The following is an 18,899-nucleotide window of genomic DNA, read 5'->3' as shown; positions in this document are numbered from 1 at the left end:
CCGCTCTTCCTCCTTCACATCTACTTTCTTTTTAATGTGCGAGTGTCTGATGTATTATTAATCTCCAAACATAAACCAGCAAGGTCACCAATCAAAGAAACTACCAGTTCTCTCACAAATTATGTTTACTCTCTAATAACAAGCAAGGCCCACTTCCAACAGTTACGTCTAATTTTTGAAGTGAAAGAAAATTTTATAGGGTCAATTCTTGAAAAGAACAGTGCTAACTCTATTATTAAATCAGGTCATTGAGAAAGAAGGCAATTTACTTAAGGACTGAGCCTTGGGAGCTTGAATCTGGAATGCACCTCTATTTATTATGACATAAACTGGGCTGGGCAAACTACAGAAACACTGTAATGCCATGTAACCTTTAAGTCATTAAAAAAGAAACTAAAATTGGATCATTTTATGGGATGATGGTGCAGATTAATATGGTTTCCAATACTTTGTCTTACTTTGAGTTGATTATAACACTGTTTAACAAGAAAATAAAAATAGTAGCAATCAAAAGAAAACAATGTTAAACCATAGCAGCATTTTGATTTGCTCATGTGTTATCAATGTGGTAGCATTCTCAGACACTACAATATTGAACTTTCTTCTTTAAACAGAGAGGTCTGACCTGAGCATCCCAAGCATAGCAACTGGACAGAAAAGGAAGCTCTAAGGTAGTCCCCACTGAACCTCATCTCAGGGATTGTGCTCTATCCTCATTAAAGTGTCACTTAGAAATGAGCATGGCTCAACCAATGAACATAGTGAAAAGTTTGAACAACACAGCCATTTAACATGAATTCATTTTTATTTTGAAGCTTCCACCTGCAATTTAAAGTAGATTTATTTATCAGCACAGTGTTAACAATGGTTTTCAAGGATAAAAAACACTTAGCTAAATTTGTTGAAACACAGACTCTCACTGGGTTTTTTTAAGAAATATCTTAGTGCATTAGATTGTCTTAAATGTTAAGAAATGTATCTAAATGTGCATTTCCCCTCAGTCATCAGACAAGCACCACAAGGGCTTGTCTGACTATTGAGCCATAATTGATTTTTGACAAATACCTTACATGCATCCCATTTACTTACACAAATACAGGTTTCTACTAGTTTCATTTAAATAACTGTTTTTGCATAGAATGTATCACTCAAATAATTTAGTTGATCCAAAAATATTCCGTTTTAATATTTTCTTCGCAAAATGCACTTTCTTCAGTGAACAATAGTATGAATTTTAATGGATAGAATATCAAAACTTACAAAATATCAAATCACGATACATATTTTAAATAAATATATTTCTTCAGAGAATTTTCCTCATCACCTCTTAGCTAAATCCTTCTTGGGATTAAGCCATGTGTCCTGATTACCAGCCCCAGCATATTTTATTATCAGAATATTATAAATATCCAAGGCACTGAAACTTGAGAGAGACGTTTACATGAAGTAACAAAGAGTCATGACATAATGAAGGCTCCGCTTATGCACAGACGAGAGGCAGCATCGCCGTCAAGTGCAGCCCTCATAACGCCCTACCAATGACCTCCTCGCTGACCTGCAGAGACCACTGTCTCAAGGGGTGACAGACAATTTAGTCCTTTATCCTTTTGTCATTGAAAACGACTCTACTGCCATAAATTCTAATCAAGTCAAACTGGGTGGCAATTTAGAAAATAATCTTATAATGCATGTGTCTATGAGAAAGATAACAGAAAGGAAAGGAAAGGAAAGGAAAGGAAAGGAAAGGAAAGGAAAGGAAAGGAAAGGAAAGGAAAGGAAAGGAAAGGAAAGGAAAGGAAAGGAAAGGAAAGGAAAGGAAAGGAAAGGAAAGGAAAGGAAAGGAAAGGAAAGGAAAGGAAAGGAAAGGAACAGTCCAGGACATTTCCTAGCAAGGAAGAATCACTGACACAACTTTCAACCCTTTTCCAATAGTTCACAGGTAAATGGCACTGAAAATACCCATTCTCACAAGTAGCATTGCATGCAATTGTTTTAACCTAAAAAAAACATAATATCCTAACAGAAAACCAACCACCAATTTTTAGTTCGGGTACAATATTTATAAATGGCCTTTTGTTTACATCTCAGCCCAAGGCTTTGGGGTTGTGTGCCGCATTCGCGTACAGAGTGATACAGCTGAGAAGCAGGCCACAGAGGCTGACCCAGCCACCCAAGGGAGTCGGGACTTTCAGAAAAGCAATCATGAGGTTTAACTTGAAACAATAAAAATATTTCTAGGAAGAAAACTGTTAATAAATCATCCTTCAAATTTCAAAGATATAAGGGAGAAAATATTTAGGGCATGTTTTATGCGGTCTCACTTCTTCGGCTGACAGTGCATGGGCAAACTTTAGTACAGATATTTTTCTAGGGATATATATTATTTTTATCCTTTCTGCGGCCATTCTCCTGACCAAGTTGTTGATGCTACCATTTGAATTTTAGCATCCAACTTGACTGAATGTAGAACACTGAATTCTTGATGGGCATAACTAAAAATAAAGCACCACAGTGACACAAGTGCTATAAATGTCACTAGAGAAGAAACCCCGCAGCCTCTTTCTTTGAGATTGTTTGCCAAAGTTCAATGTTGAGAATGGTTTTGAATGTGTACATTGCTAGTCACATATTAAATGACTGGCTCTATGTGGCATTACTTATTCGATCACACAGCTGAAATACATTAAGACACAGAACCAGATTCTCTGATAATACCGCATGACATGCCAGTCTCTTTTACAAACTCTTTCCTACGGCTGGGAACTTAGCATAATACAGCCAGGAACTGAAAAAGGAGATAGTTATTCTACAGGCTTCAAGAGTAAATAATGTACCACTTAACATCACAGAGAACAACCTACCCACATGTTTCTCAATGAAATATGAATCCATCTCTCTTAAGTGTACTTTAGTTTCCATAGCTGTTCAAGTTAAACAAAACATTACTTCTGATGTAATTACTCTATAAAACACAAGGGCGCTTTTCTGTACTTTCTACTTAGGCTGGCATATGGCTTCTAGCTTCTCCTTCTGGTGTTCTGAGCTGCTCAGAGCACTGAAATATTCTGCACAGTATGTTTCTCCTTGGATGCTGTTAAGTGCAGAGGTACAATTTAAGGGGAGGCATAAAAGGCCCAATGGTTCCTGGAATTTCCTTTGTTTATCCATAGAGGGCATCAGTATTAGCCTTCCTCCCGCAGTTTTTTGCTGAAGGTGCCATACTGTGAGAGAAACAGACTTGTCCTCTGGACTGCTAATTTGAACAAGACATGGAAGGAGAAATAAGCTCCAAAGAAATCTATTTATACTGAAATTTCAGGTACTATAGAACACTGAGCTCCTTTTATCTCCTGGTGTTGCTTAATGTCTCACCACAAAAGGAAATATATCAAGATGCACATGATTTGTCTTAATCTGCTTCTGTTATTACAGAAGCATAGTTTTAAAAAATATAGTGCTTATAAGAATGATGCTTTAAGACAGTTTATTAGAAAATCATTATTTGGAGATAAATTTGGATATTCTCAGTTATTCAGGAAGAATATAATTCTCTATTATCAAGTAAAGAGTATAATCAACACTACATATAAAAATAAAAAAGTTGAAATTATTTATGGCAAATAAAATAAGGGTCCATTAAATTATTGCCCATTAAGTGTTGCCAAAGTTGCTAAGAATTCTGGGAGAGAATTATTCTAGAAAGTTTTAGTCAATTACATAAACTAGAATTCCTCAGCGAAGGTCCCATGATATGGAAAAGTGGGAGCATAATAGACCCAATAGCGAAGGAGCCCTGAGAGAACACAGGGACGCTTCCCTCCCAACGCGCCGTCTGTTTCCTCTGTCTCATACTGGCTCCAGTTTTATCCTTAAGTTTTCAAAACTGCTCATCTACTGATTTCATCTTGACCTCACTGAAAACTAGAAAATATTCAGTGTATTTGGTAAGCACTCTAGAGACCAAATACAATGAAGTGAACATATAAAGAATATTAGATATAATCCAGATTGTACTGGGTTCTCTCTCACAAATTCTGAAGTAAGAATTCCAAAGTGAAGATGAGTAACTTCTAAAATCTATTATAATTTCTAAAATAAATTATGATTCTTAGTTTGACCATAAAGATTCTACTTATATTTTTTTTAATTCCACTTCTATTTTCAATGAAGTTTTAATTCAAATTTCTTTGACTCTCCTGGATTTTTTTTTAAAGCTATTTCTCTACACATGAAAATCAGTAAGGAATGACATATATCTATAAAATTTTCAACAGTGGAAAACCTAAATAAATGTTGAGAAGTCAAATTAATTACCCCTCCACTGGAGCCAATCGAGGGGGAACCTAAGTTGGGGTTATAAGTCAAAGTTTACAGAATGCACTTACCTCTTTAAAATGCATGGAAAATTTAGGGGAAAATAATCTATTATCTGCAATTACATTTAATTCACAATTGATTACTTTTGAAAAGTCAAAGTGCTTAGTATTAAAATACTCAACATCAGAGAGGCTGAAGCATGGCTTTTTCCTTTCTGTAATTTATAATTTTATCTGACTTCTTTCACTAATCCTCTAAAATAAAATGAGTGTTTTAGGACATACCTTTTCCTACACAGATAAAAACAGGCTATAACAAAATATTTCTGTAGAGTGAAAATGCTAAAACCTTAATGCTTAGGTATGGAAAATGTATGCCAGAGGTAGAACTGCTGCTTTTTGAAGAAAGGATAATATGATAGAATTTCTTGAAACTGAAATCTATTATATTCTTAACTCTAAAACAGTATTTTACCAATAGAAAATTTGAAATGAAGTTCTTCTGCAGCACCACTCTAATGTTTGATTGAGTGAACATTTAAAATAAGAGAAACGCTCCTCAGGTGAAGCTGGCCTGGAGTTGCCAAACTATCAAAGCTCTTTACTTTCTACAGGTTAAACAAAAATCAATCTCATTTTGTAACCAAATTAATTACTTTCTTAACAAAGCAGTCTACACACCGATTTTTTTTTTTTTTGAAGTTCAGGTGCATGGCTGTTTATAACCTGAGACCAAACAATTTTCTGCCTGTTATGTACATGTACATATACATATACATATATGTATATATGTATATGTATATGTACATGTACATATGGTATATATATACCATATATATGGTACATCTATCATGCTAGTGTGTGTGTATGTATGAATATATGCAGGTATGTATGAGAGAGACAGTGATAGATATATAGCTATTTAGTGATACAAACACTGGAAAATAATTAAAAGTGAGTGTTTCAGGAGCAACTGTTTGGAAGGTGAAAGTCACTCTATCCCGTGAAGTACTTCTCCAGCACAGACATCTATCACCATCCATCACTTAGTCACCAGCCTCAAAAACCACTCCCCTGTCTCATTAGAGATCACAGTTGTTTGAGTTGGCTTATAGGGTGTCATCTGTTTGAATGACAGATGTCTTTGCTGGAGTGGCACTCTGCTTGTCTTGTTTTGTTTATGAAACAAAGATTCCTGAAAGGTCCTGAGCTGCCTCGGCACTTAGGAGGAGGCTGTAAACATCTGTTAAAGGGGAGAGGGTCAGGTGAGGGACAAAAAGAACCTGTTTTCTTTCCTCATCACCCATTTAAAAGGAGACACTAATTGTAATTACAAAATGTTATTTATTTGAACAGCTCCTGCAACCACCTTTGTTTACCTGACATAGAATGACTTGTATTGATATTTTTCAGTTCCCCTCTCTGGTCTTTTGACTACAGATAACAACACTGTACTCTCCTGCCCCTTAACAAAAGGCTGCAAAGCAACCCAAAACCGAGTCGATACTTTTTCAATAAATGTTAACCAATTCTCACAATGGAGCTGATTTCCTGATTATTAAAACCTTCTTCTTTTTTCAAATAATTTCTGTCTTGGGGACTTCAGCAATATTTGACAAGTCAAAATGGGCAGTGAGAAAGTTCCTGGTTGGGAAAAGTTTGGAGGACATCATCCTAGCCAGCTGGAATCAGCTTCAGTGCCTCGGCCCCTCCAAAATGCGAGCCTTCTCTTTTCAGGACTTAAAAGAAAACTGAATGAACAACAGGAGAAAAAAAAGGGGGGTGGGTGTGCAGACTGCTCTTCCGGACAACATGGTAGGACTGAAATGAAATACCTAGACAGACTTACCGAAGAGCTTGCTGGGAGTGTCCTCGCTGTCATTTGATTCCACAGGCACAAGCAGGGGCTCATTCAGCTCGCTGTCTGAAGTAGCAGCCTTGTCCTCACCTCTCAACTCCGCATTCATTTCACTCCGCACTGACAGCAAGGGCTTACTGACTTGTCCAGCTATCATTGGATCCTAGGATGGGGGAAACAGTGAAGGGGAGGAAAAAAGTGGCAGCTTTAGTGTGCGTGTCCTCTCTCCCTCTCCCTCTCTTCTTTCTCTTCCACACGCACACTCACTCTCCCTCTCTCCTCTCTCTCTTATCTCTGGCTGCTCCCGCTGTTATTGCTGGCTGCAGTCAAGTGAAGAGCTATTACAGATCCGAGGAGTTCTCCATTACTCCCCACCCTATTAAAGCTCAACTAGCATGTGAGAGATTCAGGAGGCTTCGGAGGAGGAAGAAAAAAAAAACTTCTTTGAAAGCAACCCAACCAACACAGCTTTAATTGTGGGATGTGCTTTTGTGTGAATGTTTTTACACCTTGTTCTGTCTTTAATGCAGTAAGAAAAAAGAAAGTGCTGGATTTGTACTTCAGCAACACACTGAAAAGGCAGGTGCACCCTACAGAGGAACCGCTGGCTATTTTAAGAAGACCTCTCCCTGGGGGACAAGCAATTAAACCCTATACCCAGAGCAGAAAAAAAAGAGATAGGGAGAAAAGAGTCTGCAAAATGCTGTCACTGAAGTAAAAACGATTTCTTATGTAAATTCCATAAACACCCTTAGAAGTTGAGTCCACCTGTCCCTGAGTTGGGACTGAACCTAATCCCAAATCAAATGAACATTTCAAAGCAAACAATACATGACAAAATATATGAAAATTGACCTAAACATTTTAAAGGAATTGGAAAAATACTTACAAACTGCATTGAATAATTCGGAAATCTAGAGCATCATATACCCAGAGCATTAATGAAAATGAAACAACAATCACCTTCAAAAAAGCCAAACTTTTCAGCCCCAATAATTTAAATCTGCTTTATCTTCAGCTCATGAGGAGAGCAATTAGGGATCAGCAATATTTTCCAAGTGTAGCGTTTTATTCCACTTGCAAACCACGATGTGTAATATTGTTTTAGCAAAAATATTGGATGCAGAAGGAGTAGAAGAGCAAGAAGTGCCCTTTTTGTGTTATCTGGGAGCTATTTATTGCCAAGTTCATGCCTAAATGGTTCCTGAGCAGGAAACAGGTGACCAGTGCAGGAGCAGGTGGGGCCACATGCTCACTTGTCCCATCATACATTGGCTGCGGTTTGCCTGTGGTTATTTTTTTTAATGTATTCATGCCTGAAAAGTGAATTTGATATGACACATGATAATCTATGAAAATGTTAATCAATACAAATAGTTTAAGTTGTCATCAAATGCACTTCTTCAGTCAATACTCATACCACTGAAAACAATGTCACTGTCACCAGGGCTTAATTTGCACAGCACTTAAATATTGGACTCTGTGCATCAATGCACTTCTTCTTCAAATACTGTAGGTAAACACATTTTCTCCCTATTTAAGGCTGAAGCACTCAGCACGCATTTAGCTGAGCCGAATCCTCCCTTTTGAATACCTTGATAGGTCCACTGGAGGGCAAAATTAATACTTAATTGAATCTCACAGTCATCAAAATAATCAATACTTTTTTATTATTTATTCTTTACAGTCTGTTGACTGTTTCAAACCTCTGAGGGAATGGTGGAAAGGATTCATGGCTTTGAAACACTGTCATTTAACAAGGTAATTTTCAGTGGGGCATTAGGGGTTGTGAAACATATAATAAAACAAAAATGGTGGCTTATAATAGGAAGAAAGAAAAGAATTATATTTCTGCCATCTAACAAAACAGGATAAACAAAAAGCAAGTGCAGAGAGAGCGAGAAAGGAGGGGGATGAGGGCGAGAGAAAGACTGGCTTTTGAAGGGTTTTATCATATCAAGAGCAGAGCCGAGCTTTCATAATGCTGACATTTCTCATCCTGACAATCCTAAACAAGTGGAAAGGATGAGATCGCAGATATCATCTTTCATCACATTCCCCAGCTTAAGAACCAACATGACAGCTCCTCTCCCCTTTACACTGTTAATTACTAAATAAAATACTACTCTCTGTCAGCATCAGATTATTGCAGATAGCAACCACAAACATTTCTCCATTGTTTCCCCCTCAACAACAGTGATACCTACCTTGAACTCTTTAGAAAATAAATCAGGCTTGTCTTACCATATTGTAAATATTTGAAATATAATCAATGTAATCAATGTGGTCAATTCGCAGAATCATCTGCCTAAATTTGCTGGTGATGGATTAGCATTTCATATGCTGTGTTTGGTTGCTGAGATTTGGAGAGCTTGAAATTTGAGAGGAAGCACATGGAGGGGAAAGGAGACACAAAATTCTCAAATTTCCCCCCAATTTCTTTCCTGTGTATTTAAGAAAGAATATGTGTTTGGATTCTTCAGATTTAGTTAGTGGAGTGGACTGGGTTGAGAAAGGAACACTGCTTTACCTCATGGCTTTGATAACTATACTCATTACATGAAGTAATGAGCCCAGATTTACATTCTGACATTTTCTTTTTATTTTATCAAATGTTGAATATTCAATATCTCTAATCTAAACAAACAGATGTGACTCGTGCCTTCAAGACACCCAGTCTTTGAGCCCACACTGCCCATTTGAACATTTTTTAAGGTACTGTTAATAGTAAACTTGAGTTTAGAATGGCATGCACCACCTTCATGATAATCCAAACATGGTTATATGTATATCAGTGAATACCTGGGTAACCTTAAATCAAGAATATTATGTTCTTGCCTTATTTGCGAATGATCAAACTGAAGTCCGAATCACACAGAGGAGCTAAAATGCAGCTGCTAAGTTCAAGTGCACTTAAATTTTTAAGATATCCAGTCTGGCTGATATGTGCAGAGCATGTACTGGCAGATGGTATATATTCACTGACCATTAGCTCTTCTTTTTTAAATTATTTTTATGTACCTCATACATGGCTTGGTTCCCAACTTGAGTCTTTCTGTGACTTGAGCTTGGAAAATGCAGGAGTTAGTCATTCAAGTATTCACTTGATTTTTCATCTTACAAAACAGTTTACATTTGCCATGATGCAGCTGTAGCCCACGTATATGTATGTGCATGACATGGTTAAACAGGAAACCCCCCAGTGAGACAGAGAGCAGACAGCTTTTAATCACAGCCGCAGCCACTGGGGGGTCCATTTGAAAATGTGTCACAAGCAGTAACCATTGAGTGCAGTTGTATAAGTGAGGGGGGAGTGCCTCTTTCAAGCAGCACTCGGCTTGGAAGTCATTCTCTCCCTGCCAAAGTGATGGCAGTCTGTAAAATTCCTTCCTGCCAGAGTGAAAAAAGGATTTTCCAATGTGCACCTACATAGTTGCTTGCAGGAATGTAAGAGAGTTGCAAGTTCAACATGTACAAGGATGTTTGCAGCAGCACACAGGAACAGAAATAGCTAGTGCAGGCAAAAAATTGAGCTGGTTAAGACTTCTTACTTGAAAATCTGAAATTGTCACATTACAGTTTAAGAAGATGGGACTTCTCTGCAACTCACTTATCAGTCTTGATAGAAAAAAGTAACTGGCCCAGTATGAACAATGGTGAATATGTGCAAGAACAGGACACAGCATATGCCAACACAGGATACTCACAAGAGCCATCAAAGACCCAAGCCAGACCAGACAGTAAGAAAAGAAATGAGGGAGGCGGTGGGGGGTGGGGGGAGAGAGGTGGGAAGAGTTTCCATTAGCAAAATCTCAACAAAAATGTTACCTTATCCTTCAATGAAAAGACTGAAATTAACTTCAGAACTACACAAAAATTATTTAAATATCCTTCAGGCATTAAAATAGGTCACATTTATCAAATGCCTTTACCAGATAAGCACTTCAGATATATTTGTCACCCAAACTGTGTCAAGTATTAGCCCCATTTTAGAGTTAAAATCCTGAGACTCAGAGAGGCTAAGTGACTCATACCAAAGCCATACAGCTAATTAGTGATAAAGCTGTATTTTCAGCCTTCATAGACTCATCTCCAAAGATATCTTTTTATACTGCACAGTGGGCACTGGGTGAAAAAGTGAGGCTCATGGACTTAGGAGTTCATGATATTTTCCAGAACTTGAATTATGTACTGTAAAGGGTCTTAAACCCTGGATAATGGATTCCCAGAGCATACTCTGTTAGTATCTTCTTCCCTTCTGACTCTAGGAACAAAACACTGCTCTATCCGATGCTGACTGGTGAAATCTGTGGAGTGATACAGTGTAGTAGACAAGACATCAAGTAGTGTCAAATATCCAGGCACACATTCAGAGTCACTCTCTACATAAATTAAACAAATCACTTAACCACTTTCACCCTTGGTTTTCTCATCTGGAAAATGAAAAGTTTGGAATGAATATTTTTCAAAGCCCATACCACAGAACATTTGTTCCAAAAGATATTCTACAATAACAGTGTTCCAAACACAGTCATGAAAAACACAGCAGAAAAGTCTACCAGGAAAGAAACAAATTCAACTCTCTTTCATCTAACATTTTCCCAAATTATCCAACCATGGAAGTCCTTTCCCTTATCATCTTTATTATATCATCTGATGGACCTAGTGTTTCTTGAAAGTCATTTTAGAATGTGCACAGATTACAGCTAATGTAAATTAGTTACTTTAAGTTAGAGCTCTAATTTTTGAAGTGTCTGCAATAATACACAGTGTTTGTCACATTCTAATAATTTTTACCTAATTAATATTCCTTACTGTTTATTTATATACAATTAAATATAGCTTCGTGCATAGTAACTGTATATACCCTGAGAATATACTAATTCCTGATATTTTCAATATATTTTTTTAAATAAAGATTTCCCTGTTGTTAAACCTTTATTTGAAGGACAGATATAAGGACTATATATCTTCACTGTGTGAAGGAGGAGAATTTAACCTGGCTTTTGGCAGGCTGTTTAAAATAACACCAGAGAAGGACATAATTTAGCTAAAGACCTAAATAATTTAACCAGCAGAGGTTTTGTTAGCATAATCACTCTCAATTTATAGTCAGAGAAACTAAAGATAGAGAATTATTAACTCAGCAAAGCATCTGTGTCCAGTGGCAGCCATGCTATGGAAATACCCACACCTTTCTAAACTGCACTTGAACTAGGTCCAGCATATTTTTATGTACATACATAACACAACTATAAAACAAGCAATCCAAAGGGCTTTTTTAAAAAAATGTATAAATAAGACAGGCAGGCTTCAAAATTCCAAGGAAACAGTTCATTTGATTGTGAAGAGTCAGAGTACGGCAAAGTTAGACTCAACAGGTCTATAGAAAAATTATATCCACTATCAAGAAAGAAATGCATTGGAGCCCCCTCTCCTTAAAATGCCATGTTTCAATCAGAAAAAGGGTGAAAACAAATTATCTACAGTCAATTTAAAATGCAAAAACAGTATCATATTTTATAATTAACTTCTCCCACTGAGAAGAAGTAAAAATCAGATTCACAAATAATTAATAGGAAGAAACTGGACCTTCCTGGGTCTGGAAAAAAGACAACTTCAGGTGTATATTTTGTTACCTTAGTCATGAAGAAAAATAATTTTTGTCTTTCATTTATCAGTTACCAAATACTATTAAGCAGGTTAGTTTTCAATGATATTTTAAAGTAGTATAGAATTTTTTTTCTCAAAAGTTACAGAGAATTTCTAATTTTTAATCATTAATATTTCCTATCACATTCTATTTGGCTTTTGAAAATAAGAACATAGTTTATTTTTATGTTTTTATTGATATAAGTACACATATTTATTGTTGAAATTCTGAAAATTAATGACCATCAGCAGACACACCATAAATTCACTCACCACTGATTATTTTATTTTACATGTCACTTCCTAGGCTGCAAACAAAAATTGTTTTGAGAAAAAGCAGAAAAACCCACATTTTTAACAAATACTAAAAGACATAAATTTGCATTATAATGAACTTAATTACAATAAACCTATTTGTCCTTGATTATTTCACAACAGATTTGCACAGCAAAATGTTAACCCCAACTTGTATTTCCTTTCTCAATCCAATAATCTCAACTATTTATTCCCCGCCCCCTCTTCCCCCATCTCTCCACATTACAGTTAGTGTGCCTGATGTCTTATTTAATTTTTAATTCTATTCCAAAATAACTGAGTATTGGGTGTGAAAGTCAAGCAAGACATTCAAAATTCAAAATGAATGCTGGGTTTAGAGTGTGAGGTACTGAGGGGACTTCAGGAGACACCATGACTGCTCTCCGATTTAGCACCTATGCACTTGCATGACCACCAGGGAATCACCATCTCCTCCATCTTGGTTTCCATACCAACATGTATACCTCAAGGGGGTATTGGGAGACTAGAGGGGGGTAACATACAGATAATGTATATTAATATCATTTGAAAGATAGAAAATGTCACACAGATAAGTATTTCCTTCATAATGTCTCCCACATTAAGGCATGCAAGTAACTATGGTTTACTTTTCTCTCCACGCCTTCAGTTTGGAAGAGGAGAATATGCTGTAATAATGTGATGTGACATCCAGATCCCCTTTTTTAGGGCCTATTCACAAATTTCCCAACTGCCACAAATGATGGCTGAGGATGGTTCACAGCTGTGTCTTTTCCCAGGACTTGCCTTTGCCTGAAGGGAGCTGCCTCTCCAAGGTCATGTCCTTTCCTCAGAGCAGCCCACAGTTTGCTTATGGCTCACAAAGCCTAAAGTACTTACTCTCTCCCTCTTTAGAGAAAAGGTTTTTAGACCCCCGAGCTCCACCCTAGGTTCAGTAAGTTCCCTCAATCAATATTCATGTGTCAGAGCATCACTCCAGGCTTGGCCACCACGAACTCTTTAGTTCTACCTCGGTTCACTGTCCACTGCCCACCACTCCCTAACCCTGCATTTTGCTGACTAGTATAATTTATGATGCTTTGTGAAAAAGCATCAATAAGAGTTCAATCTGGGCTCATCTAAAGTTATCTAAAGATAACTTTGAGTTAAATTCATGACTTGATCAACGTTAATGGAGGTTGAAATATGTATTAGCTAAAGAATTTTGGAGACACCTCCCACCCTTGTATGGAACCAGAGGGTATTATGAATCTAGTAAGTCCTGTTACCTATGCTCTTGGGCTCAGGGGACTAAGGATTGATCCCTATACCGTCCCATGTCCATCCAGTCTTTGGGTCAGAGAGTTCTAGTTGTCTGATACTGACTGTGATAGAAACATCTTGCTTCTAGAATCTTCCTATATCTGTCTTAATGAACCTTCCCTGTAAGGTTTGTTAGGTTCACTAAAAAATGACAGAATTATGACTTCATCAAGTTTATAAACAGACTGAAGAAACTATTTTGGGATTGTATGTTAATAAAAGTGCACGTAATATCTCTATGTATGGCAGCCTTGGGTCTCAGAGCTTGTTTTCGTTATAACCAGGTAACTAGGCTTTGGGAATGTAGCAAGCCCTCCAGCATCTCTAACCATTACTGATTACCATAGTCTACCAAAAAGAAACCAATAGGTGTGCATACAAAATTGGTATAGGACATTTGCAGGACAGCACTCTATACTGGATTTTGACCCACAGTTAGATGACATTGCCTTATGGGTGGGCAAGGTCATTACTGAGTGAAAAAGAGTTTAAAGCATGTGTTCAAATATGCCCAGGGAAAATTACACTATTTGCTGCTCCCATATTAAAGATAAATAAATATATTAAAGATAAATATATTTATCTAGAACATATTTAGTTAAGGTGAATATCCAGCATCATTCTGAAAGAATATGACTGCAAAATATCAGATTTGCTTTGGTGTGAGAGGACAGTATTTCATTTAAGGGTGTACATATGAGCACAGTCAAAGAGTCTCATCTTTTCATCAGACCTCAGATAAGTGGGCAAGCTCCTTCTTCCCTGACAGTCCCCACCTATAGTCCTCTTAGCTATGCTCATACTCTAGAGACAACTCCAATTAAAGATTAAAGCATTAGAAATAGCTGTATTTAACTAAAAACAAGCAAATAATGCAAGCAAAACAGCTCATCAATGCAAACCTGTAAGTTGAAATAACAACATCATCAGTCAGACAGGAGTCTGCCAGTTCTCGACTTCTATAAAGCATCCACTGTGCAGTTAGACACACCTCATCTAGGTCATCACCTTGAACCTCTATAGCTCTTTTGCCCACAAGAGGTTAAAATGACTGTATGGGTGATGCTTCATGTATACTTATCTGGGAAGAAAGGGAGACACTGGTATTGACAACCTAATAGCACCATCAATTCAATTTCTGCTGCCTTTGTGAAAAAGCATCAATAAGAGTTCAATCCAGGCTCATCTAGATCTGGTCTTTTGGTAATGGGTTTATGCAGCAGTATTGACATTGCATACACATACCCTATATTCATACGTTCTTCATAATCTGATGGCTTCAAATGGGTATCAAAATTTAATCAGAATACAACTCAGATTAAAGTGATTTTGCATTTAATGACTTGACTGTATAAAGAGAGAGCATCTGATCTCTAGCCAAAAAAAGCTTACTTTCAGCATCTTAGAAATTCTAACAGAGATGCTTAATGTATGTATATATAGACATAGATATAGATATATAAACATTTTGTGTGTGTGTGTGTGTGTGTGTGTGTGTGTGTGTGTGTATAACTTTTGGGTCTCAACATTTTTAACCTTTTGAGAAAGTGGATGACAGAGTCAGTTCACAGATGAGAAGATCTTGTCTCTAATCTCAGAGTTTTCAAACCGAGCACTGAACTGAGAAGCCCTAAGGTTTTTAGGGAGGTGCTGCTGGTCCTCAAAGGGAGGCAGGAGAGGACCAAAGTGCCCACTCTGGGTGTATCACACCACATTGGATCCTCTGACTTATTTTACATGGAGTCTTCAGTATATGTGAAGGAAGGGTTTCTCATGTCTGCCCATATTACATATTTAAAAAGTACAATAAAATCGCAACACTTTTTCTATTGGATATTCCAAAACATTTAAGTGTTAGACTCTATAGCTGAGATGTCTGGGTCCTTTTTAGGCATGCATGTCTCAGAATCCCCAATAGAGGATATTATGACTGATACAAAATAGGCTTTCAATAAGTATGTCTTGATTCATTCATTGATTGACTGATTATGAGGGAGGGAGGGAGGGAGGGAAGGAGGGAGGGAAGAAAAGTTGGTTGGTTAAGGTCAAGGATTCTCCTTGGTTGATATTTTTAATATTTTAAAAGTATATTTAATCATGTCTGAAATTACCCAATATGAAACCAAGGCCTCATCTGACTATCCTACTTGTCTGGCATGTGCACACATAAACACTGACCCATATTCTGCTCTTAGAAGAAGAAGTTTAGTTTCCTGTGATTGTGTTACTTTGTTTTACTGCAGAACAAAATGAAAGGATTTAATAGCAACACTGAAAGAAAAAAGTAAAGTGGTTTTGTTTTTTTTCTCCCTGGAGCTGAGACTGAACCCGCAAAAAGCTACCACTGGTCCAGGGGCTAAGCTCACCCAAGCAAAGGCACGAGAACTGGAGCTCAGGGTGGCCCAGACGCATGCAGCCTTACAGTTCTGCCCATGCCCCTTGTTCAGCCTGGACAAGTCTCCTTCTCACCAAGGGGAGCCTGATGTCACTCCGACATGGTCACTCAGGAGCAGTATCATCTCACACATACAGCATATTAGAAATACAATTTTATTGTAAATATTCTAATTCTAGCATTTTTCTCAAAGGGAAATATTCATTTAAATGAATAATATATAAAATATGTGGAGACATCTAATTCTATCCTCTCATTCTGAATGGCAAAGGATACACAGTTTAGGAGAAAAACTTTATTCAAAAAATACCCAGTTCCCTGTAGTTTCATAAATAAATAGAAAACTCTATTCTGCCCCCTGCTGACAAACTAATATTCCTAAAAATCCAGTTTGAAACCTGACAGTTTCCTCAGTACTTTCTCAGTTAGGTCCAAAACCCCCTAAACACACCAGCCCCTCCACATTCAGCCCAGGTGCAGCGGCTGCAGCATATAGATAGTCCCTGCACAGCCACAGAATATGCTGTGCCCATTTTTTAATTATTGCAAACACACTAAGATGATTTTCTGGCAGGTAGCAATAAAGTGTCAGGGCACTGCCTGGTCTACCTTACACAGAGACACCCTCCCTTTGGCCCATGTTGGCCTGCCTCACCAGGACCACGCACATCCAAGGGCCTGCAGTGCCAGAGTGAGAACTTGAACACTGCAGTCAAGAGCCTGTACTCACATAGGGGTTACCTTCTACTCACTGAAGGGCCTGGGGCAAGGGACTTACTTCATCTCTCTGAGCCTCAATTTCCCTGAAAGAAAATGGGAGTAATTATAGTATATGCCTCACAGGACAGCTGCACAAATTAAATAAATAATTCACAAATAGTTCTTAGAATTGGCCGACTACATAATAATAATGAGATGTATACACTGCCCTTTGTCTGTGACTCTTCTGACAAAATAGGATTGTGCATCCTTTTGTGATGGAAAAGACCCTTAGCCTTCATCAAATTTTCAAAGAGATTCATGATCTACCTCCCTATTCTTCCCCCGACAAAAGCATCAATATGTAACCACTGTTGAAGCACAATGGCCTGTCACTGCATCTTCTCATTCCAAGTATTAGGGCAGCGCTTGGCACATAATAAGCCCTCACTAAATATCCATCGACTTCATTTGAAAAACTAAAACAGGACTCAATATTTATAAATGAAAAAAAGGTCAAAAATAGATTTTGAAAACTAAATTATTTTGACGTCTTTTGAGAAGCAATTTACTTTATAAATCCCAAGGCTTTATTATTTTAAGAAATTAACCATCGGGGGGCTGTAAATTCTGTAGAATTGTATCCCTGAACTAAAACATTATCTGGCTTTTATTTTTCCAAGGCTCATGTATCCACGTTCCCTAAAAGAACCATTCCATTTCTGTTCAAAAGGCCACTGCCTAACTGATTTCATTAATATGTGTTTTCCTTTCCTCTGCCCTCAAACTACACTAGCACTGGCGCTGGACACTGATAATGTGGGTTGCTGTCTTGCTACTTCCTACCCTTCCCAGCAATACTGGCCGCTTTCTCCCCGCCAGAGGCAGAACCTGCGGAGTTTTCCTCTCATTTTCTGCTTGGGTCTGTATATGGCTATGCCTGGCCCCAGCTGTTCCCTTTCCCTCCCTCCCCTGTAATGCACTCTCCTTTAATATTCCAAGGGTGACCCTTGACCGTCCTTTGAATGTCACTCCAATTCAAAAGGCTTCTGAGCTTTTAAACTGAGCAGAGATAACATAATTCCAAGGAGATGGGGTTGGGAGGGAGGATGGGAGAATGTGATTGGAAAGATTAGCAAAATCTTCTCATTCCTGGGGATTTGGGCTCTCACAAATACATGAACTGGTGGCTTATGTTCTATGGGTTTTCCCTACCCCATTAGCTATCTTATTAACCCCTATTAAAATATTTTGTTTCCAACCCAAACTATAAAAAAAGACAAGTAAAAATTTCCTTCAATCTCTAACCTTTGAAATTGAGGACAATTTTAAAACAAGGCTGGATTTTATTAATAGTAATTTATGTCCTCTAGTTTTCATAATTGGGTGGCTCTGAAGCAGGGACTACTTAAGACAAAACTCATGAAATTCAACAAATATTTATTGACTGTTCATCCTGTATGAGGTGCAATGGTAGGGACTATGGGTAATGTAAGGATCAAGAAACATTTGTTACCATCAAAAATGTCACCATCTAATAGACATCAGTAACGGAAACACTATTGCACATCTTCTATGAGCTTACTATACTTTCTTTCACAGATACAACATTTTCTTGGTTTTCCTTGCCTTCCCTTTTTGTAAAATTTCAATGTATACTAAGCATGTGGATGGCACACATGCAAACTCAACCCCCTATCTGTTTTAACATTATTACAGATGCTAATGAATAAATATGTTGCTCCTCTCAGGGACTATTAACTCAGTTTATTTAGACTTAATTCTACTGTCTTGACGCATGCACTTTAACAAGGTGTGAACACAACCATCCACAGGATTTGTAGCTACCAGGGGCTACACTGCCAAATGGAGCAGACAAAGCACCTTAGTTTGTCACTGAATATTTTCAGAGAACTGTTTTCCTAGTATCCTCAAGCACCTGCAGTAATGAGAATGCGTAATGTGTTCTCAAGGGAAAAACAGACTTCTTTTAACAAATAAGTAGAGCACACTTATAAAATAGATGTGCTAAAGTCTTTATAAAGAATTCACTCATTTCAGTGGGTTTAGAAGCCTCCATCTATCCCCATTTCCACACCTCTACCATTTAATTTGCTTAGACTAATGCCTCATAGATTAAAATAGATGATTTCAACTCACTGCTGCTTAATTACACCAAATCTGACTATGTAAGAGGGCCCATTCCAATGACATTAATATACCAGTGCCCCAAGAGGGCTCAATCGGCCATGGCTGGAATGTAGCCTCATTACACAACCCTCTTTCATTCTACTCTAACTGAGCTTCTGTACTATTTCTCCACCTGCCTATGAACATTGCCTGAAAAGTTTTCTGTTTCCTGCACAAAACAAATGAGAAGTGA

At 37.6% G+C, this 18,899-nt stretch overlaps 1 protein-coding gene across 1 annotated transcript in view; it reads right to left on the bottom strand.

Moving 5' to 3' along the window:
* Positions 1-18,899, bottom strand: part of POU6F2 (POU class 6 homeobox 2) — a 514,892-nt gene that overhangs the window by 394,000 nt on the left and 101,993 nt on the right. Inside the window, exon 2 of the mRNA XM_054564576.1 lies at positions 6,166-6,337. Coding sequence (XP_054420551.1) covers positions 6,166-6,337 — 172 coding nt within the window. The remainder of the gene's footprint in view (positions 1-6,165; positions 6,338-18,899) is intronic.

This window comes from Pteronotus mesoamericanus, unplaced genomic scaffold (genome assembly GCF_021234165.1).
Source record: "Pteronotus mesoamericanus isolate MK-2021 breed Mesoamerican mustached bat unplaced genomic scaffold, CSHL_Meso_final scaffold_85, whole genome shotgun sequence".
In the NCBI taxonomy this organism is placed as follows: Eukaryota; Metazoa; Chordata; class Mammalia; order Chiroptera; family Mormoopidae; genus Pteronotus; species Pteronotus mesoamericanus.
This window is presented reverse-complemented; position numbering and strand designations above follow the sequence as displayed.